At 43.3% G+C, this 21128-nt stretch overlaps 1 protein-coding gene across 7 annotated transcripts in view; it reads left to right on the forward strand.

The window, feature by feature from the left end:
- sif (guanine nucleotide exchange factor still life) overlaps nucleotides 1–21128 on the forward strand; it is an 83649-nt gene that overhangs the window by 9964 nt on the left and 52557 nt on the right. For all 7 annotated transcript variants that reach the window (XM_022795731.2, XM_086985593.1, XM_086985598.1 and 4 more), the window contains exons 5-7: nucleotides 36–356; nucleotides 8492–8698; nucleotides 9826–9989. In XM_022795731.2, the coding sequence (XP_022651466.1) occupies nucleotides 36–356; nucleotides 8492–8698; nucleotides 9826–9989 (692 nt within the window). The remainder of the gene's footprint in view (nucleotides 1–35; nucleotides 357–8491; nucleotides 8699–9825; nucleotides 9990–21128) is intronic.

A 21128-nucleotide genomic window follows, 5' to 3' on the forward strand; every position in this document is an offset into this window, starting at 1 on the left:
CTTGCACTTTTTCTGTTCTGTATTTCCCTTGGCAGCTCGAGGTCGAAGCATCGACCGCTTTCTCATTCTCGAATTGGACAATAACAGCCCGGAACACTCATCTGAACAGTACCTTTACGATAACTTATGCTACGCGACGACCCCCAGTTCGTCAAACGAAAACAGTGATATGCCGAGCAGTTCCGACGAGGTGGCTCCCTCCCGCGAGAGGGACCAGGACAGAGAGTCGCCTACCAGTAGACTTCTTCAGGAGTATGAAGCCCATCTGCGCAGCGCCTTAGCCAGAGGACTCGACGCTGAGAGTTATAGTCTTCACACATTCGAGGCTTTGCTAACTCAAAGTATGGAGAATGTCGGTGAGTACGCGGCCATTTAAACTTACGTTGTCTCCCAACCGAATAGAGTTAGCCTAATCTTGCCCTATCAGCTTGTAAGATATTGATACACGGTACACTTAGGTGTATACATGCATACGTCCTCACACGTACACATTCACTCCGCCCATGCAGTATGTGTATAACGCTGCAATTGGATGTAGAAGCAATAGTATCCTTAGTCAGCTATAAGAAGTTCAGCCGTCGCAACATGTCATTATAAAAAATCTAAAGCCATTGTATTTAACTTTCCCCTTATTGCACAAATTCAATTTATACAGGACTAAACTTCTTTATTCATAACTAGTTAGTTTCTCGTATCCGAGTATTCATTAGTTTTATGTAGTACACAGGTATTGCACACCTCAGCTCTGATTCCGTTGATTGCCCCCAATTTAGTATTCGCGTATTTTCACCAAAAGGTGTGTATTTTCCAGTTCCTTTCTTGGCATACTAACACTGTTAAGTTGTAAGCATACTTCTAATCAATCCATTGTATTGCAATGATTTCTGAGCACCGTAAAGAACCCTTCTGCTTGCGCACAACTTGCAGGAGCATGAGACGAGCGGTATGATTTATGTGTTCGTTGATGAAGTTCTACAAAGAGAACGGTTCGTGTGCCGTCTTACTTAGACTGATCTGATGCCACAGAGTACGTTTTTTAGGCCTACAGAGACATTCAAATAATAGCCCCACGCGTTCACAGAGTACGTGTGCCCTGATTTTTCGGGCACCAATTTCGTACATTCATTCAGTGATATATGTATCTATCTGCAATGGGACATTGGTTAGGACATGACGCAAGTTCTTCATCGAGACAGAGTGACGAAAACAGTATAATGATGTCACAAGATGTTAGTGTTTAAGTCAATTTGAGATCACGACCCGTCCGCACCTTCTGGACACCTATACAAGATCGTTCCTAATTATATTGAGCTGCTGACATTTTGTAAAATTTATAAGGAGGGGAGGCTAGTCACCATAAACTCCTTTTGGAATTCTGTAGCGACTGGTTTTTCGTTGTTTCCTATTTTATCAATTCTTCTCTTTCTTTTTTTGCATAGAGTATCCATCGTTGTCGGAATCCATAAAACAGGAGTGGAGGGGGTCAGTGGGAGTAGAGAATAAAAGCCGTAGAAAGTAAGTGGGGTGCGGGGGTGGAAAGGGGCAGAAAAGCGAGTCAGCCACTAAGGCCAGGAGCTCGCAAGCGGTGGCGACAGCGACGGCGACGGCGGCGGGGGCGACAGCAGCACCCTGTGGAAAAGCCACCGCTTCGTCGACTCCGTCCTATTTTGTTGTATGTTTCCTTGGACGCCGTAATTTATCTCGCGCGAACGCGGGCGTTGCAAGAGTGAATTTTAAAAACAATGACAAAAGGTGAGTAATCCTGATAACACCATGATAGGACGAAACTGCGAACGATTTACAGACTGCGGTGGTTTCATCCAAAGTACCAGAATGGTATCATTTCGACTTCCGACAGCCACTAGTTTTGTCTAAATTTGATGATTCTGATGGAACCTAGGCTCGATCTGTTTATTTAGCATATATGTTTGTGAGGGCAAAAAACACTGCTGTGCTAAATGCATTTATAATAATTTGTTTGATAAATGAAGTGACTGCTGTAGTCTGCTTTTCTATATAAAATCCTAAGTGTAGACCTCTCCTCAATCTCCAGATACTTGCAGACTTGTACGGCCTTCGTTGAAGCCCTGTATTATAGACCTTTCTTTGTAAACAGCTGTACTAAAAAGTTTAGACTCTTTATCTCCGAATTCTTATGCTATCGCACAGATAGATATGGCCGGCAGACTTTTCAACTCGACGCCTGACCATTAAAGATCTATTAACGAGCCAAATACCCATGTAATGATATGTTCTAGAGTAAAAAGACAAAAAGCAAATCGGAATTGAAAGTTTCGTAGCACCCTCTGTCAGGATCGTATTTGTCTAGTTATTTTATTACGCTCCTCCTGTGGACAATCTTTTTCTGTTGTTGTTAGTTGGCTGATCCGGTTGTCGATTGAGGACCTGACGATTAATCGTCCGAAATGCTGTTACCGCATGCTTCAACGACCGCAGCCTGTTGTTGTTTCAGTGGTGCCCTAGTCAAAGCAGTAGTTATTACTGTCTATAAGGAAATACATCCAAATGAGGCATCCCGATCGGTGGTAAGACTTGCCTAAAAAGTGACCTGTCCTCTCTGATATTCTATTACATGGGTAGAATAGGTACAAAAATGCCGACTGCCAATTTGTCTTTAATCGCAATTTGCACCGTTCCATTTTGTTCCCATCTGAATCTGCTTATCATTAATTAATGTCGATATTTATAAGATAGCGGCCAACAATGCTACGATTTTACCAGCACACCCCTGACACGGAATTGTGTTCGTGTGCAAACAAGATATACCATTCTGGATGCCTCTTACGTTGTTCAAATAATCGAGAGAATTTCCCAAATGATTAGAACATTTTATGCAGTTGTATATAGTCACCGACTAGAGTAACTGAACAGTTTACAAAGGGTTGACTGGTTAGCAGCGAGACTGAGGCCTCCCCTCCGCGCGCGCCTCCGGAGACCGCGGTGCCTTGCATTGTCCTGAAGGTGCTGGGCAGCGTGGTCCTCCTTGTCTGCACTTTCACCCAACTGTAATATGTACTGTACGATATAATACACGTAAAGTCGATGTGATCTGAGGTAACACACAATCACTTCTGTTCGTGTCTGCTAGCGACGATGAGCTGCTAGTTCGACAACGACGATATGAGATCGGGCCAAGACAGCTTAGCTATAGCATCTAGTCGTCTAGCTTAGTATCTCTGTCATCAATGTCCTAGCAAGCTAATGTGTCAGTCAACTTGTAAGATCAGTCAGCACAATGTTGACCGAAACTTTGCTGTTCTATTGCAGCGTTTCTGCCTCATGGCTTCATCGACCCGGGCTGCACGCAACACCAGCATCTGCATCATCATCATCATGTCGACATGACGCCCTCTGTTAAGGGTGGCATACGGAGATCGTCATCACTGAGGAGCAACTATTTCTAGATAGCTAAATAAGTATATACACATAGACGAGAAAAGGGTGCTCCGTCCGCAAGTAATGCTTCCTTCACTTCAGCCAAGAACAGACACATTCATGGCACGCAGAACTGGAACAGACGATAACCTAAAGGGCTCCTCGCAATTGTCTTATGCGATGTTTAACGAAAACGATCAGCGTCCAACAGCAGTAAATTGGGCCGATGGGCGGAATGCTTCAATAGAGCGACTATAGCCGATCATTCGTGTGGTCGTTCATATGATCGACATATACGGGCATCGGTTGTGTTTGCGTGCCAGGGCAAAGTTGATACTACGGTGCAATTGCACTGAACATACTCTGATGACTCACAAGACTGGCGTCTGTAGAGAATCACATAGAGGACTTGCATTAACATGGTGCTAGAAGCGAATTCGTGTATTATTGACATCATATATCGTTTCGTATCGCCGGAAGAGCGGACAAAGGCCTAATGAGCGGAAGAGTTGTCTATCCCAAGTGAAGAACGAGTCCTATCGGCTTAAAACGTCTCCTATTTTGATTTATATTCTTCGCTTGAGTTTATTTCAACGATTAGTCTAGAGTTATCCGTTTTGCATTTGACGAACACGCACATGTTGATGGATACAAGTATCTGGGTAGCCGAGACGGTTTATAGCTAAGATAAGAGCTTAAATAAAAAAAAATAGTGTTGTCAGCAGTTCGACGACGGATGTTCATTAACGTCAACACCCCATGAATGACCTCCATTCGTCGTTCAGTCGTGACCATAGCAAACATATTCGCATATCAAGCGTGAGATTAGAAGTGAGCCGTTTTAAGGGCATGAAAAGGAACCGAAAGTAATCAAGCAGGCATTATTGTTCCTACGAAGTTTTCGACAAAAAGGTATATTCGCACATGCTTTAATTGTGAATAGAGGTGGGTCCTCCTAACGATATATGTCTAGTAGAAAGGCACGTTTACGCTGCAGGCCGTTGTTGTGCATTCTTCGAGTTGCCCTATTTCGACCTCCTGACCTCGGCGTTGGGATTGCCAAATAACGAGAAGACGTGGTCACAAGGTCTGGAAATAATGCTCAACTTTTCCATCCGATGTTGTACAGTTCTAGATTAGATAAGGATCGAAGTATGCGCATGGTCTGTTGAGTTGTTCGACTAATGTAAGAGGGACGTAAAACATATAGGTTGAAATATACGAGTGGTTATCATGACCTTGGATAATGCCAATAGTGAAGAAAACAACTAAGTAAGGAAGGAAGGAAGGATTATCGATTACAGTGAGACAGAGATGATTGCATGAGTTCAGGTCTCTCCCGATGGCCTAAGCCTTTAGTATGACGTGCAATTGTGTTAGCCGAAAAACGGAGAGAACTATTGAATATGATGCAAGTGGATCGAAATCTGCTAAGCCTTACCGCTCAACGGTTGCGGATCGCTGCACCTGGGGCTGCGCTCTTGCGCGCACATATAGGTGTGTGTGATGTAACGATGCCAGGGCTAGAAGTGTTGATTATGGACGGCTTGCGTGCCTGTGGACGTGTCGTCGCCTCAAGCACATCTGTGCATGTGTTAATATAGCGGAAATATATGTTTATAATCGAAGTAACTGATGAAATCGGGAAATTAAGGAACAGGCTGCAGCAATACGGAAAAACGAAATTTGAAGGTATCGAATAGTACTAATACTACTGTAACTACCTGAGCCCGGGTGGGCCGGGTTAAAAAGTAAGTCAAGGTGCGACGGGTCGATTGCACTGATACGTATGCCAGCGACGAGCATATTGATATGGCAGCATTACGAGTTTCCTGACTACGACTACCATTTCTAGTACTGCTATTTGAACGGCTTCTATTATTATTACGAAGATTTAGATTGGTAACTGGACCGGACTAAGGACCGAACACCTGAACTAAACCAGCAGCACAAAGAGGAGAAAGAGAGAAGAGGGTACTAACAGCGAAAAGTTAAAAACGCAAAAACTTGCAAACACTAGTTTCTTCAAACTTCTCGTTTACTCTTTTGCCCCTTTCTGCTTCCAGCATTCCATCATTCGATTCTTTCTTTTCTTAGACGGCCTGGTGCATCCTAATTGAATCATCATTTACAGACGTAACGAACTACGTGCAGCAAGGTCGAAACAGCAAAAAAAAGAAAAAAAGGAGAAAAAGTTTGACAGGCGAAGTGAGTAAAAAAGAAAGAAGGATGGTGTATGCGCACTCTCATCGCAGGAGTAACAACTCGCAGAACACGACACAAAAGTAGTGCGTTGCTCTATATATAAAGGCAAAAACCGCATAATGCGTCACTCGACACGCACTGAAGATCGCTGTTCGCGAAACATATCCTTCACTCAATAGGTCCGGCCCAGTGAAGACCACTGACTATGAAGGTATAGAAATAACCACGGTCCCTCTATGCATGACGGTCGAGATGTAAGCCTTCCAAGGCACGTGGTTCATTGCTACAACGATACCAAAGGATATATGGTTGATTGCGAATTGATGGTAAAAGACGGAAATGTCTAGGCGTTAACAGCTATGCCATCAGACGATCTCATCTGTGAGATGACGCGAAATTGTTATGCTCGAATAGGAGAGAATGCTGTGAGGTCAGGCTTGAATAGAGCTACATCACTTTCTTAATTTCTAATCAGCTGTTCTTCATGAATCGTCCTGTGTCAATTTCGCGTCGGCCGAGGCCCTAAAACCCATTCCCCTCACTCCTGAACAACCTGGTTTCCAAAAGCTGATACAACATAACGTAAGGAATGATAACGTCGTAGTTCGTACGAGTACAGAGGCTCTCCAGATCACAACAATTTAAAACTACTAATTTAACTAATCAAATGCTTCTTGCTGCGGTACATTCGCGCATTTTTCTTATACTACCTTTTTTATCGTTTACAGTAATGTGACCAAGAACCACACGGGAAAACAGAAACAGGAAATACACACACACACACACAAACCTATATATATATATATATATACATACTGTACAGCGTATTGAAAAACCGTACATGCAATCCCTCTTTTGTGTTTTGGAACTCGTATAGTGTTCCCCTTGTCTCATTCTAGCAATGCATTTATTATACGCTATATTCATCTGTAAGTTCGCTTTTTGGCAAAAAAAATATCTTGACGTAGCACTACAGCTGTTGTAATGACTCCACAATGATTTCCTCAGTAACCGCTCATATATAGGTAGCGCTTAAGAAATAACGAATAGGAACTATCGCTGAAAAATAAATACCAACATGGACAGACACACGATATACAAAGATGCATACATAAAAAGAATACATAAAAAGCAACATTCCATGGATTTTAGATTTGGGTTGGTCCAAAACACAATGTTTAAGACAGACCTACAACTGTAGGCCCAGTTCGGGCGAAAAAAATATCAACAACAAAGGAACAAAACAATAAAAAGATATTAACAAAATAATCCAAGAACAATAATGTATATTTAGAAGAGGACTGGTGAGAGCAACGAAGTGAAGACAATTGATTTTGTCACCCTTGCATCTGTTAGCTAGGGAAATACTGAAATACTTGTAATTATTATTGGAAAGTAATTATTGTTATAACGATAAAAAAATTATTATAATAACAATAATATCGATAATTATAAATATAAGTAACAAACAAATAATAAATAATATTTATACAAATGAACTTTGTGGACAATCGTTTTTACTCATAGCAATGAGATGTTTGCTTACATTTATCTTTTAGCAATATCTTATTCTCACCTTTTTAAAGTATTCTCAACTTGAAGCAAACGACGTGAATTTCCTCCCTGCCGTTCGCGCTGTTGCTGTTCGTGCACCTTCGAACTAACTTGAAGTTGTATGGAGATAATTGTCGTATTCGGTTGTATCGGCTAGTACCTTTCTGATGGGTCACGTGTACGGCGTGAGTCTCTATATTTTGAGTAAAGCTTCCTATGGCGTCTCTAGTCAGGCTGCTTCTCTATTAAAATCGCTGATGGTGCGTCTTTCTCAAAGTAATCATCCCAAGGACGAACTTTACAATGGACGAATTCTACTGGCTACCTGACCATAAATGATGGCAGATTGTTTGATTCTGCAGCATGCGCGACAAGGCCTAGCTTAACAGCGTTGGTTTGCTTGGCTCTGATAAGTTGTATGCCAACCGGAGATACATTTTAGCGCTACCAGAAAGAGTTCAGGACACGAATACTAATTACGTCACGGATTCCCCCGTTGGAGGTCAGCAGAACTTTGAAATGCTTTCCTCTTGTTCCCTATTCCATTCCGCTAGAATCGCTGACACTAGCAGAACTACTATTCTTTCACTTCCAGTAAGGCTTTGCCCCTTTTCTGCAAACCTTCTGTACATTAATTGGGTACAATTGACGTTTTGACACAAACATTGCCAATCCATATCCTTCTGACCCAGTAGCTGCGAAATCTAGGAGTCAAACTCACAAACGTAGACACATACAGACACGCACAGAGGATGTACGTAACTACGTACAGCCCACACAAGACTTCTAAAGCTACAGATCTAATATGCTCCTGTGGCAATTTGATTCATTGTCTACAGACTGTGATGTATATCAAGTTAATCAATAATCACTTAAAGCGACGTAAATTAGTTGCGTAATTGTCAGAAAGTCTATAAACTGTAAATATATTAGACGACTCGGGGGCATCGGAAGTTAGCGATAAGAAGTTTTATTAGTATTTGTTTAATAATTAATTTCTTTTTGTTTGTGTGTTCAAGTGAGTATCCGCCTATATACAGTTGCTATAACGTCCAATTTTTGGAGCTTTAGATTAAAAACCTGTATTTGATAAATATTAAAATGTGAATCGGGCAAATGTAGTGAACTTAACTTACCGAAAGTATTTCAACTGCACTAAAGTTACCTTTTAAATTTCTTGTCTATAAGTCTCAGAATGAAATGTAGCATAGATAGACCAACTAGAGCATATCTATACTCGACATAAGAAACTGTTGACAATATTTGCCTGAAATTGTTTTTTCTTTTACCACTTTGAGCAATTAACCGATAGACTTTTTGAATGGGCTCTCTGCAGTGTCGTTGATGCGGGAAGTGCATACAGAGCTCGAGCAGATCCGACAGGAAGAGCTGGCTCTCGCTAAAAAGCCCGCTCAGCCAGCGGGTGACGTGACGCCCACGAATTCGTGCAACAATAACAACAACAACAACAATAATAATAACAACAACAACAACAACAACAACAACAACAACAACATTCCCAATCGATCATCGTTTGATTCTCGTAAGTCACGACGCTCAAGATAGATATCATTTGATAAATGTGTTGCGGGTAGCGCACCTACGGTGGGAATATCGGTACCTCAATGCAGTAAAATGGAGCCATATTTTTAAACGTTCAAGCCCTTTATCCTCATATATTATACAGTATTTGAACTTATCTAAATAAGAGCTAAGCACAACAGCTGTAGGCGAAATGAGAAGTTTCTTTAAAATAAAAAACCTAAATACGAAGACAATTATAGAGTATATATATTGCCCTTGAGGGTATTATGTATCCTTACGTTCGGGAAATCAATAGCAAATTTCGATGGATAACCAAACAGTAGGAAACCAGCGGCGCAGCCTGAAATAAAAATGAAACAGTTCGGAAGCGTAGCATCTACTCTATAAACATGTAAAAAGATTGTACATTAATGATTCATTCCTGCTTTTTTATAAGTGATAAATTGATAATCGTGCAATGGCGGTGCGCCTCAATATACGACGCAAAAATAGATAAGGAGCTATTTTTACTATAGAAAGGACTAACATCTTGAATTAGAGTGACCAGTCCCTACACCCATGCGTTGGTTAGGTCATTTATTTCGAAAGGGAAACTTCACGGACCGACGACTATAACTTCTCGAAGTGTTTTCGGGCTGCTGCAGGGCTACCCATAGCACATGAGGAATAATTCATTCTATAACATTTGGTTTGAAATTGAAAAAAATTACATAGTATGGTTGTGTTAGTTTAATTTTGTATCAGAGAAATATGTATCAGAGAAAACTCTGTATAAAACAGCCGCTGCCATTTATAGCATTATTCAGAAAGGCAAGCACATCTAGCTCAGCATACTTCATTAATTATACTAATTAATTGATTTTAATTGATACAGTTTCTGTGAAATTGCTCTTCGATCGATTACGCAGATGACACAAGTAGAAAGCCGCTGTGCGGGGTACACGAAATCCAATAGGTTTTTCTTTCATTTGTTATTGTCACAACCACGGCAAACGGGTAATTTAATGGCGTTATGTTTTACTATGGTATGGTATTTGTTGAGTTTTTTTTTGGCACTATTGTGTACTTACTTCTGCGACTTTGCTTCTCTATTGTATTTGAACCATGTCGCCGGGAAAAAACCAGGCACTCTTCCGTCGGCGAGCAGGATGTCCTCTTCCGGTCTTCACGAACGAGGCAGTCTGTCGGGACGGCATTTGTCCGTTCCTAACATAGACCAGGCCCATACCTTATTGAAGCAAAGCTCGATTGAAAGCGCAGACTCGAGAATCTACCTCACATCCTCTGAAGTAAGTAACATAACGGTGTTGATATACATACAAACTGCTTTCGCTACCGACATCTACTCCGACTTCTGGCATAAATAGTGCGCTGTGATTTTCCTTTTTATTTCCTGGTTACATCCATTTTCCAGCAGTAATTGAAACACATGCGAGAGCTGTCGCAAACTACGGGTACGGTGGTCGGGTTCGTCTCTCAAAAACCACCAAATGAATGAAATGCATGAAGGGTTGCGGTAAAAGCTGTCTATACGAGAGAAATTCGCTCAGTGTGAAGGCCCAACATTCTAGCAAGACGTACAAGTATTAGCAAACGTTAGTTTGAATTTTTTCGTGCCGAATCCTTGTGATTACATGAAATATGAAATTATCGGTGTGCATCGATACCTTACAGCTCCGCTGCTGTCGGGATGTACCGCACAGTTTCGAAATAATTATCGGCTGTTCTGTTTTATTGGCAACTACATTTCTATGGCGTTTCACACAAGTGATCGTTTGCTCGGAACGCCGAATTTTTCGTAATTGTTCCTGTGGCGGAATTGGCAGCTCCTACAGATGTGGACAGATATATTAGGAGAAGGACAGATAGACAGGTGTATTATACATAACAGAACAGTCAAACACGTGGGGCTCGTCATACTACTTAAACTGGTTATACGGTATCTAGAAACGACCAACGATTGTGATGATCAGTGTTTTGTTGTATATTGCGGACACCGCGGAAACGAAGTTATTGTTAAAAACATGACATTGATCTGCCGCTAATAGCAAGAGTCGCTTTATCATACGAGGACGCAATTTTACATACTACGTCGTACGCGCATAGCCATGTTCTTCGCAATTCGTACTATGAACACCTACTGATGTTCTAGTATCGGCAAATACCTCTTCCATGATCAAGTGACTTGGCTATACCTCAGCTGAGAGAAAAAAAAAACAGGCACTTTGGAATTAGATCACTTAAAGGATACCAATCAACTTTCAAGTTTCAAGGTAAATTCAACGTAATGTTCCACGTTAATAATGACCAACCGAGCAAAAATCACGACTTCAGTAAGTTAGAAACGAAGTATAAAGTTGAATACACTATCGATCAGAGGGCTACGATCAATGAGTGGTAGCCGTTATGGGTCCCCAAAGTATATTAGCTCAGCATATTATATTTCAGTGAAGTAAACTTGTAGTTTGAAGACAGATAGACTTTTCCGCAAGTTCTCAAGCCATTAAGTAAGATCTTTCTGACCTGAAAGCCATCTGAAACGCTTACTGTTTCGGCTAAAATGCCAGCAAGAAACATGATAATCAGCAAGCGATTTCTATAAAGACGCAAAAACCGAAAAGGCCCGCCATGGTCGTAATCCATGAGAAGACTGTACAGGCAACCGAGTCGAACTATCAAACGAGGAAGCCGGCCGTATTGTAAAACTTGGGCAACTCGCAAGAAAGCCTTGAATACATCGCTTGCCTACCAAAACAGGTCTCCGAATCCACCGAGACCATTCCGAGTTGGTTTCAGTTACAAAGTGTGAACGTTTTTATGAAATGCTTAAATATATGCCTTTACGAAAAGTCCATTGTGAGGATCGTTTTTTAGTGGCTACTGTCTGTACAAAAAAGAGTTGAAGCTTATATTATAAAACAAGACGTGCATTGACCGTTAAAGCTTGTGACTGTGAGATGTGCACTGGAGAACTTTCTTTATAATTAAGATTATTGTTTTAGCAAATAGCTGGCCATATGGCAGTTCTGTAAAGCACTCGACCACGATGTGATGCCTGACAGATCATTTGCAACAATGAATAAGCAAAAATTAGATCGATTTCGAAAGGAGATCCTACCTTGGAGTTTATCTATCGACGGCTATATTACATGTGGCAAAAAATATCGACAGACACGTTGCGACCGGACCAGGAAGTCGATACTCCCACTATTGCAGCCAAAATATGATCTGTACTTAATGGGCCACACATTGCGCAAGAAATGAGAAAAAAAAGTTAATCATTCGCGGCATACAGCGCTGACCGGCGCGGTGACTGCTCACGTCGGTAGGCCGACAGAAAGGGACAGGCCCCTCTAAAACCTTAATTGGTCCATAAAGCCTTCAGTGTCTTTACAGTCACGGCTGGTTCATTTATATCTTCAGCGAAGGCGAAGGAAACGAGGAATGAGGGAAACGGCCATTGAGGCCTAAAGTAGGTGATAACTCAGCAAAATACCGGAAGCAAAAGGGACCTAGTGTCACCTATCCGCATTGCTGACCGAGTGGGACATCAAATGATTGTCCTTAAGACTTCTATCACTGCGCCCAATGCAGTGCTATTGCGCATTGACGATATTATGGCTTTTGCGGTGCCTACGATAATTATTTCACTGTAGTAGCTTCCGCAAGGCCAATCTACTTTCGTTACAAGCGTTACTTTCCTCGGACTAACACAAATATATACTTAATTCTGTACCAATAAGGAACTAACCGTGGAAAAACTTACGTCCGCGCCTGTAAGTTGTTTGCTTTTAATAAAAACCTTTTACTCTCGCTAAGAGCTCGTGCTCAATGGAATCTCTGGGTGTCGTTACGTACTAAACGGTCGCTTGCGCTTGGTTGATCACGTTTACGTTTGCAAAACAGGATTACTTTGTTTTTTTTTTTCTAGCCTCTGGCTTAAAAAGTGCTTGAATTGAAAGCGGCACTTAAGAACAGGTCTAATATGATCTCGTAGTTGTTTAAGCATAAACGAAAATATGCGCCCTCTGACCCAGAACTTATTCCTCAACCTTAGGTGGATTAATAGCCTGTATTAATTTTACGACAATACGATAACAGCTTCAAGTGGACAGGTAGCCTTTATCAATATTCCAAAGATCGGCCTAGGCCTTTGATTAAAGGACTTCTTCTGGAGAGATGCATTTCGGTAGGTAGTTGCGATGTTTGGGATTGATTTGAATTAATACCTGACTGTACAAAGATATCTGTGTTCATCTATTAGACAAATTAATGCCATACATCAGCTCCAAGCCATGCATACGTTCCTAAAAAGTGCTATTAATAAATGTTATGGTTTATTTATCCGATGCACTCGGCACTTTGAACGTGTAATAAAACGTATTGCTTGCAGATTTCAATTATGCTGCAAATAAAAGCTAGGGACGCCAACTTGAAACAGCATCGATCACGCAGCATAGTACCTGAAGGGGCAACTAAAAGTCATAAAAAGCATGGTAAATATGGCAAAACGATGATCATCGCCTATGTGATAGAAGCCACGTTATTGTTTAGGTAATTAACTCGTTATCATTAGTTCTTAATATTCATTGCAGAAGTGTGAAGTACACTTAATCATATTATCGATCTTATAGTGAGTCTAGGACTGTAAAAACTGGCCCTCAGTATACAGCGTGTTTACTGCTTGATCTATTTCAAGATTAGATTGGGTGCCAAGATCCTCTTGATCATTTTCGCTACGTACAAATTACAAGACCAGTATGTCTGTGTATCCAGCCCAAAGAGCCGTAAACTCTTTGCACACGGCGGCTAAAGAATTGGGTTGAGAAAAAATATCACGTATCATTTCTCATTTGTATGGCAAAGGAATGTATGTAGGCTAAGTAATTTTTGTCGTCCTTGAGTTAAGTTCGATGTTCCCCCTACACAATCAAACCACTCTATGTAGTAGGCAAACGAGCACGGGAAGACTCTCGAAGCAGAAAAAAATCAAATTCACAAACGAAAAAAACAAAGGTTTTTTTTCGGAAGAGGGTAGGCTGAGCACTTCGTGGTGGAGGTTACGAGATCTTACCAATTAACCAGCCAAGTGCAACAGAGAGCTAAACCCGCGCGACGACAATTGCTGCTACCGCTGAATAGTCACGTAGAACCTAAGTTCTTGTCGCAAATAGCCTGTGACGGCGTCACTGACATAGCGAACGACGACAGTAAAAGCTGAAGCCAAAAGAGCATCATTGCAGTTCGATAAGTTCACCGACGTCGTTACTGATCGACTACCGTCTGGTTTTCTTTGCTTATCTGATCTTTTCCATCTATTACTACTGTTGCTGCTATTATTTTTTTAGACCTTTCCGTTTTCTCTTTCGCTTTTTGCGAAGGACGTGTTGTAAAGGTTTGCCCCTTTTTCATCTGCCCCTTATCCCGGATTGTTCGCTTCTTCTATAAGTCCACCGTTAGCTCCTTCCGATCGACGAGCGGCGGCGGAAGGCTTTGGGTCAGAAAGGCACGCTATTGTTAGTAGTTGTCTGCCTTGAGTAGATTCTTCGATTCTTGAGGAGAATTTTAAGGACGCTGCTTTCAACGCTGTGCTAACTTAACGACGAATAGCGTAATACAAGGGAATTCTTTTATCAGCTTCTTGTGGCAAGCCACTGCATTTGTATGTAATTTTACAAATATACTGCAAGGGTGCGCTGTAGTGCAATGATTATGGTAGCTGTATACGTTAGGATAATTATTTATTGGCTAAATTTTAAATACAAAGCTGCCCGCTAGATTTCGAATTGTACTTAAATAGGAACGCCCTTCGCCTCATGCCTAGCTGTCGCTATGGTATGGCCATTGCCCGGCGAGTCTTTGTGCATTACGGGTGGTCCAGTACTCAGTTTCGCGAGGTAACAGCGTTCAAGGAGATTCGGTTGCGAAGGCGGCCACACAAACTGTCGTTTGCTATCGTTTCTTTCTGCCGTTCTTTCATGCCGATGGTGGCGACAGCAGCGGCAACGGCAGACGCGCTAAAAGCAATGCTTGTGCCCGTCATCGTTGTTGTCCACTGTGACTTCGTCTTGCCGCTTTTGTCGTTATCGGCATCACCGTCATCTCGTCCGTCTCTGTATTTTTTCTTGCCTCGCTGCCTGATCTTCTTTCATTCGTTCTTTCCGTCCTTCTCGTCCTTTCTGTCCGGCTTTCGGACTTTGTGAGGCAGCTCACGTCGACGTGGTCTTTAAATTAAATCATTCAAGCTGGTGATTCTTGCTCTGTTGCTAGCTTACTCGTTCGTTTTTCCGTCTGTTTGTTCGCTGTTTGCTCGTGAGCTTGCTTGTTTTCTTTTCGACGGCTGTCACTACTGCTACTGTCACCATTATTATCGTTGTTGTCCAGGCTGGCTGGCCGCCGCCTGTTCGTCTTTCCATTTGTTCGTCCATTAGTTGGCCTTCCCTGGCCTGGGCCAGCTAACAGCCAAAGGCCCCGTCGGAGCTTTCCAGACGCGGCAGGCATGCTCTACCCTTTTCCTTACTTGTACACTTCCACTCGACAAACACACAGCAATCGGTGTGGTTCTTCGCTTTCAGCCGCCGTTATGATTGGTGAGAGCCTCGCGAGAGGGCACCACTAGCACGCAGCATCGATTTGTGACGTTACTTGTATTTCAGTGGTGGAGTTGTGAGAGTGTTTCGAGACTAAGTCGGTCTTCATTTGGGCTAGAGGAAAGGAGCTGCGTTTCTTTTGCGGGGTAAAGGTAGCGCGGAAGGGGAATAAGCCTAGCCAGCCGACGAGCCATCGAGAAGGAAAGGGGCTCTACCGTCGTCTGTGGGTGGTTGGGGTGGCGAGAGTCTACCGATCTCCCTCTCCCGTTTTCTCTCCTCCCTCCTAGTTACGGCAGGGCGTAGTGCACATCTGGCCGCCCTTCAACCAAGATGAAAGGATCAGCAGGATGAGGATTCGAAATGCTCCTACCAGCTGTGTTCTGTGCGCTCGTTGTAGCTACTGATAGATACAACGCAGACGGTATCATCGGAAACAGTCCTAGCAGGAGCGACAGGGCATCAACGATATTACAACAACAACAAAGACGATAACAGGGGCAACGAGAGCAATGACAGCTGCTGTTACACCTGCAATGAGACGCTTACCACGTTGTTTGTAATCGATGCAGTGGACGTCATCGTGAAAGCGGTGGCTGAGGCTGTGGCCGTTGTCGCTGTGGAATGTCGTTGCAAAAAGGATTCGGGCGCAGCTGACTGTTGCCATTGAACATTGTATTTTGCTCCGTCGTTTGCAATATGACGAACGGAAACACTATAGCGAATAGCAGCACAGTGGCAGACGGTGGCTACTGCTACTGTTAGAAGAATCGTGGATTGTCGCGTGCATCGTCTGTGAGAACTCCTCGTTGCCAACGTCGTCGGCCTCAAGTAACGTCGTTGATTGTTATTACTCGTTTCTGTTGTTGTTCGTCGTGTATTCGTAGTTCTAGCAGTTGTAGGCTGCAGCAGGTAAGCTTGTCAGGACCAATGCGCCAGCAGCAACAACAAACACAGCTGTCGTGAGCGAAACAAGGCGTAATGGGTGTTTGTTGTTGCCGAGTGGAGAAGTGTCTCAAGCAAATACGATCACTGCCTTTCCCGGGTCGATTTCGGTTTGTTTGTCTGTCTGTTCGCCCGTTCGTTTGCTAGTTGCTTTCAGTGGCAAGTCTTCTTCTATTCATTCTCCACGTGGCAGTGCGTCGTTCCAGGGGCCAAAAGCCATGAAGTTGAGTGTACGTATGTTTCATCGTTCTGTGTGAGATTGTTAGTGAGTGCGTAAACCTGGTTAGTGGGTACGTGTTCTGCCATTCGAGCTGCTGGTGCCTTCTGAACAGCGACGACGACAACGACAGCGACGGCGAGGATCCAGAGGATATTTCCAAGAGTGGAGAGATTTGTTTACACCGTCTGGCGCGTCTTAGCCGCCACGGCGACGGCAGCAGAAACAGCTAAAGCTGCCACCCGCCCCACAACTGTAGTTGCCACTCCTGTCGCTGTACGTCGAACAACTTTGTGGATCTAGGTGACAGGCCCGCCTACGGAGGCGCTTGTCGACTTTGCTATCGGCGCCAAAATGGTAATGGCGCTCGATGGGTTGACGCGGCTTTGTCCCGCATTTCTCTTCGACTGGCGACTGTACGCCGAACGAGGCCAGCCCTCATTCCATCATCGGCATGCTGGAAAGAAGCGAGTAGACGAATGCGAACTTGCGTTTCTTAAGAAGGTAAGTAACAATAGTGATAAACAGTAACAGGAAACAACATGATGCTACACGAACACGTCATGTAAGCGAGCTATATCTGATAGCGGAGTTTCAAAAGCCAAAATGGGTTACGCTAGATGGTACGGGCCGCTACACCACTGCCATACCGACAAACACTTCACTCAGCACCCCCTAGGAACGGCATTACCATGGGTCGATGTCAATCCGGGTATCCGAATCTCGCGAATATTCCAACAAACCGTGGTAGAACAGCTCGCAGATAGAGAGAGAGAAAGGACCCGCTTGCTCGTTCCATGCTGCGACACGATAACATAATAACACAGAAGTGTCCGCGGTGATGTGGCGAACGGCCATTTTTCCCTGCGTGTGTGTTCGTGCACCACAAGGTGCTTTCATACATTGCATGGGACTCGCTTTAACGTGTTGTCATGTACACTTGCCATCAGACTGCGTCATTTGTTTGTCGTCGCTGGCTTGCTGGTGCATTTAATACATGAGATAAGTTTGCCAGGCGAGTGTTTTGGCTCCATTGTTCCCGCATCGTGTAGAGGAACCGACTTCGGATAAGAGAATAGAAGGGAGCGACTGAGGTAGCAAGCAAGCGGAAGGAAATTGAGAGCGATTAAACAGTCTCGCATATTCGAGCGGCATCTAGAATAGCCACGAGAGGGAGCTAGTGGTGAAAACATTCACGCGCTATCCCTTAACAGCCTCTGTTGGTTCCGAAGATCTGCCAACGCCTCAACTACTACAGGAACAAGTAGTTAAGAGAAAAACACGGTAGGGGTCGCAATTTGACATAGCCTCCACTGCGTTGCCAGCCCAGACTGGGCTTTGGCTGAGCTTTTTCTTTGCAGGATTCGCTTCGATCGCCCCCCCCCCCCCTTCGTTAGACTGTTTAGCCAAGTAGCCATATTAGCCATAGTTAGAAACGATAAGGACTTGAATGGATAAAGTTGGCCACGTTAACCGTACGAGGCTCAATCGGCCTTAGAAAGGTAGTCTCTAATAAGCATACAAAAACGCAGCTAATTTCATTTCGACTAGTCTTTACGATAAGCATATATTGAGGCTACCGTTGACTGGCTTGCTTTGCGCAGTTAAAAAACTGATGACCTGAATTTCTGAGACATACTTTATTTGTGGACCTTCGTAGAAGATAAGCAGTTTTATGCAAATATATATCTGTGAGTGTGGTTTTTCGCTTTGTCTAGTGGCAGCTGCTTGCTATACGTTTGCCCACTGTGAAGACTTCCTTATCATTCTCATAGAAGATACGCGAGCATCTTCACTGATAATTTATCAGAGGCCTAACAGGAATAGTTTTAGGAAGGCCGTATCGCATCAACAGAGCTGAAACGACGCGAAAGCTGTCGCAAGAAAGGATCGGAAAAAGATTAAAAAAAAACTCTTTCCGCCAGACAGACAGCGAGCAGGTCAAGTAGTTTATAACAGCTTGTTGCGGTAACAGCTGGAAGGCACATTATGGAAAATCTGCCGACCGATAGCCATCAACAACTACCTTTCACAACACTTAGTCAAGGACGGTCTACTGGACCCATCGATTGATAGCAGTGAAGATATGTTCGACTTAGGTGCGCGACAAGATGGCGCTGAACCATCGACCTTCCGCTGCTCCTTATTCGGCTGCTGCTGGGTTTCCATCTTTCATCCTGAAAAAAAGATGGGAAGGACGATGTTCTTAGCCTGCCAGGGCATCCCTGTTGCAATTAGCTCTTTCGACGTCTGAAATCTGCCCGAGAGAGTGCCGCCCGTTCTGCCCTTCTTCCTTCTTAGGCAAAATCGAATTTGCTCTACCGTATGCATCAGTATTACCACAAAACGGCACTCCGCTTCTCTGAAGATCCCTCTATGAAGTTTAGTTTTCTATTAGTGCTGCCGTTTTCGTTAGTCCGAGTTTTCCTGTTGCAGCAGCGATACGTAAAGCCCAAGGAACACGTTCTGTTTTTTTAGCTTGTTTGTGTTTTTCCGTTACTATCGAGCGCACCTGCGATTATTAAGAGCGAGGCCATAAAGACGAAAACTTTACGAGCTGCTTTTTGGCTCGTTTGGATCTTTTGTTCAGACATCTGGATATATTGCCTCTTATCTTCCCAGCGCATCGCCGCCTGGCCTCCCTCGCCCCATTTGAGAACTAGTACAAACTGCGTTACCCTAGCATCCGTTGTCCGAGAGATATATTCTTCGCACATTGCCTACGTTTCCTTGAAGAAGATAGGCTAAAGCACAGGCATCAAAAGAACGAGCCAGTCTATTGGAAAAGGATACCACATTTTGATCTTTTTTTACGCCACTCTTGTATAGCCCTCGTAACCGATATTACTATCGATTTCCTTGCAAGGCTGGATCTAGGATCAAACGCCTTCGATTAAGCGACCCGTTAAGTCAGCTTACCTAAATTGTATTCATAACGCCTAAGCTATAGCAACAGCACTATATGGTTATAATGTACTTATGAACCATAACCACTACCCATCATACATATATGCAGCTGTTCTATGCTTACTGTTTGTGTACGCGCGTGTATTGAGTCACGTATGTGACATTTCTGGTACTTATATATGATGTAAAAAAAATATTGATGCAAACCATTCGCTAGTTTTTTTCTAGAATTTCATTTGTGGGTGGCTGACTGCAATATGGTAGTCTGGGCTCTGACCCCCAAGTGGTGAACTATACAACTAGTCAAGTGGGCAGTGCATAAAGGCCCTGTAATTGCCCGTAGAGGCCACTTAACAGGCAGGCGACCTCGTATCTCCCCTAACTGACCATTTATCGTAAGAAGGTTAAGCAGGCAGCAGCGCGACCCAGAACACCGTTCCCGGTGCGGCGTGTTCAGAATAACTCTTTAAAATTCCCTCTTGGAATCTCCATTCACCCACTCTGCCAGGCAACAAATTTACTAGCCTACCTTGTCTTTAATGAAGGAACAAGCAGGAGAAGGCGACACAAAATCGCTCTGACCTAGTTGATGATTGAACATCATTGACAAGTAAGGCGCGCAGCAGTCTGTTTGCATAGTGGTTTGCTCTGATCGGCAAATATGCCGAGAGAGCTTTCCTCAACAACCTGTAAGACTCAAACCATTGCAGCTACGAACGAACGTGGCAATGGTCGGATCTTGTAGACATTCCTGGAAGTTCATATGACCTTACAATCCTGGTCTTTGATAATTGGTCTTTAGCTTGTAAGCCTCTGTATTTCGAGTCTTACGTTCGGTATTGCTATCAGGCATTCTATCAGACAGACGGCTAACTCCCAGCACGTAACGAGATGTGTCTGTGGTCGAGCTTGAACCTAGACCACAGCGTTTCCCTAAGATTATCAGGCAAATACGTTATTCACGAATCTATCACGGGGACTATAAGCCTGCTGGTACGACGCTATATTAGATAGGTTATCTCGCTAATGGTAATGTATAACGTAGATAGAGCAAATGGTGGCAGCAGACTTACAAACTAATAGCACTAAAATCTTTCTGTGGTTGTGACGTTCTCATGTGGCCTTAGCTGTTTGCGTCACCTTCAATGCTGATATCACTGCTGCACAGCTCGCACTATAGAACAAAACATCGGCATACATATAATATCGCAGCAGAACTTAACGGCTCTTAGGTAATTTCTGGGCTAGGCCAACTGAATATTATAAATGGGTAGTTTTCACCAATAACCTAGTCCCGTTTCTTATGCACATAAGGTGCCCAGCCTGTTGCTTGAGTTCAAAATCCCGGATGTTAACCAGAATACCAATATGGCAAGGATCTTGAGCTCTAGCTATACAATTCCTAGCTTGAGTTGACGCCCTTATTTAATGGTGCACACAGAAGCGGATATTGAAACCTTAGGCTTAACGAGGGAGACACATTCCTTAGCTAGTATTTGCACTTGCTCTAAATAAATAGAAACAGACATTGTGTATAGCCGTGATAGCTTGTAATGTACGTAGCAGGCTGTAAGGCACATAATCGATACGGCTAAAATTAGAATATCATTTTCCTCCTTTGAAGTGAGATGTTGGCTGTCATCCCTTAGCACGCTCTTCCTTAACGGAAGGTGCACGTCGCCCGTCAGATCCGGGTGGGCTTTTATAGCTAAGTACTTGCTTTCTTTATATCAGTTTTGTGATTTTCATCGAGTTTGCTATTTCCTACTATC

Source organism: Varroa destructor, unplaced genomic scaffold (assembly GCF_002443255.2).
Source record: "Varroa destructor unplaced genomic scaffold, Vdes_3.0 BEIS01000003.1, whole genome shotgun sequence".
NCBI lineage: Eukaryota > Metazoa > Arthropoda > Arachnida > Mesostigmata > Varroidae > Varroa > Varroa destructor.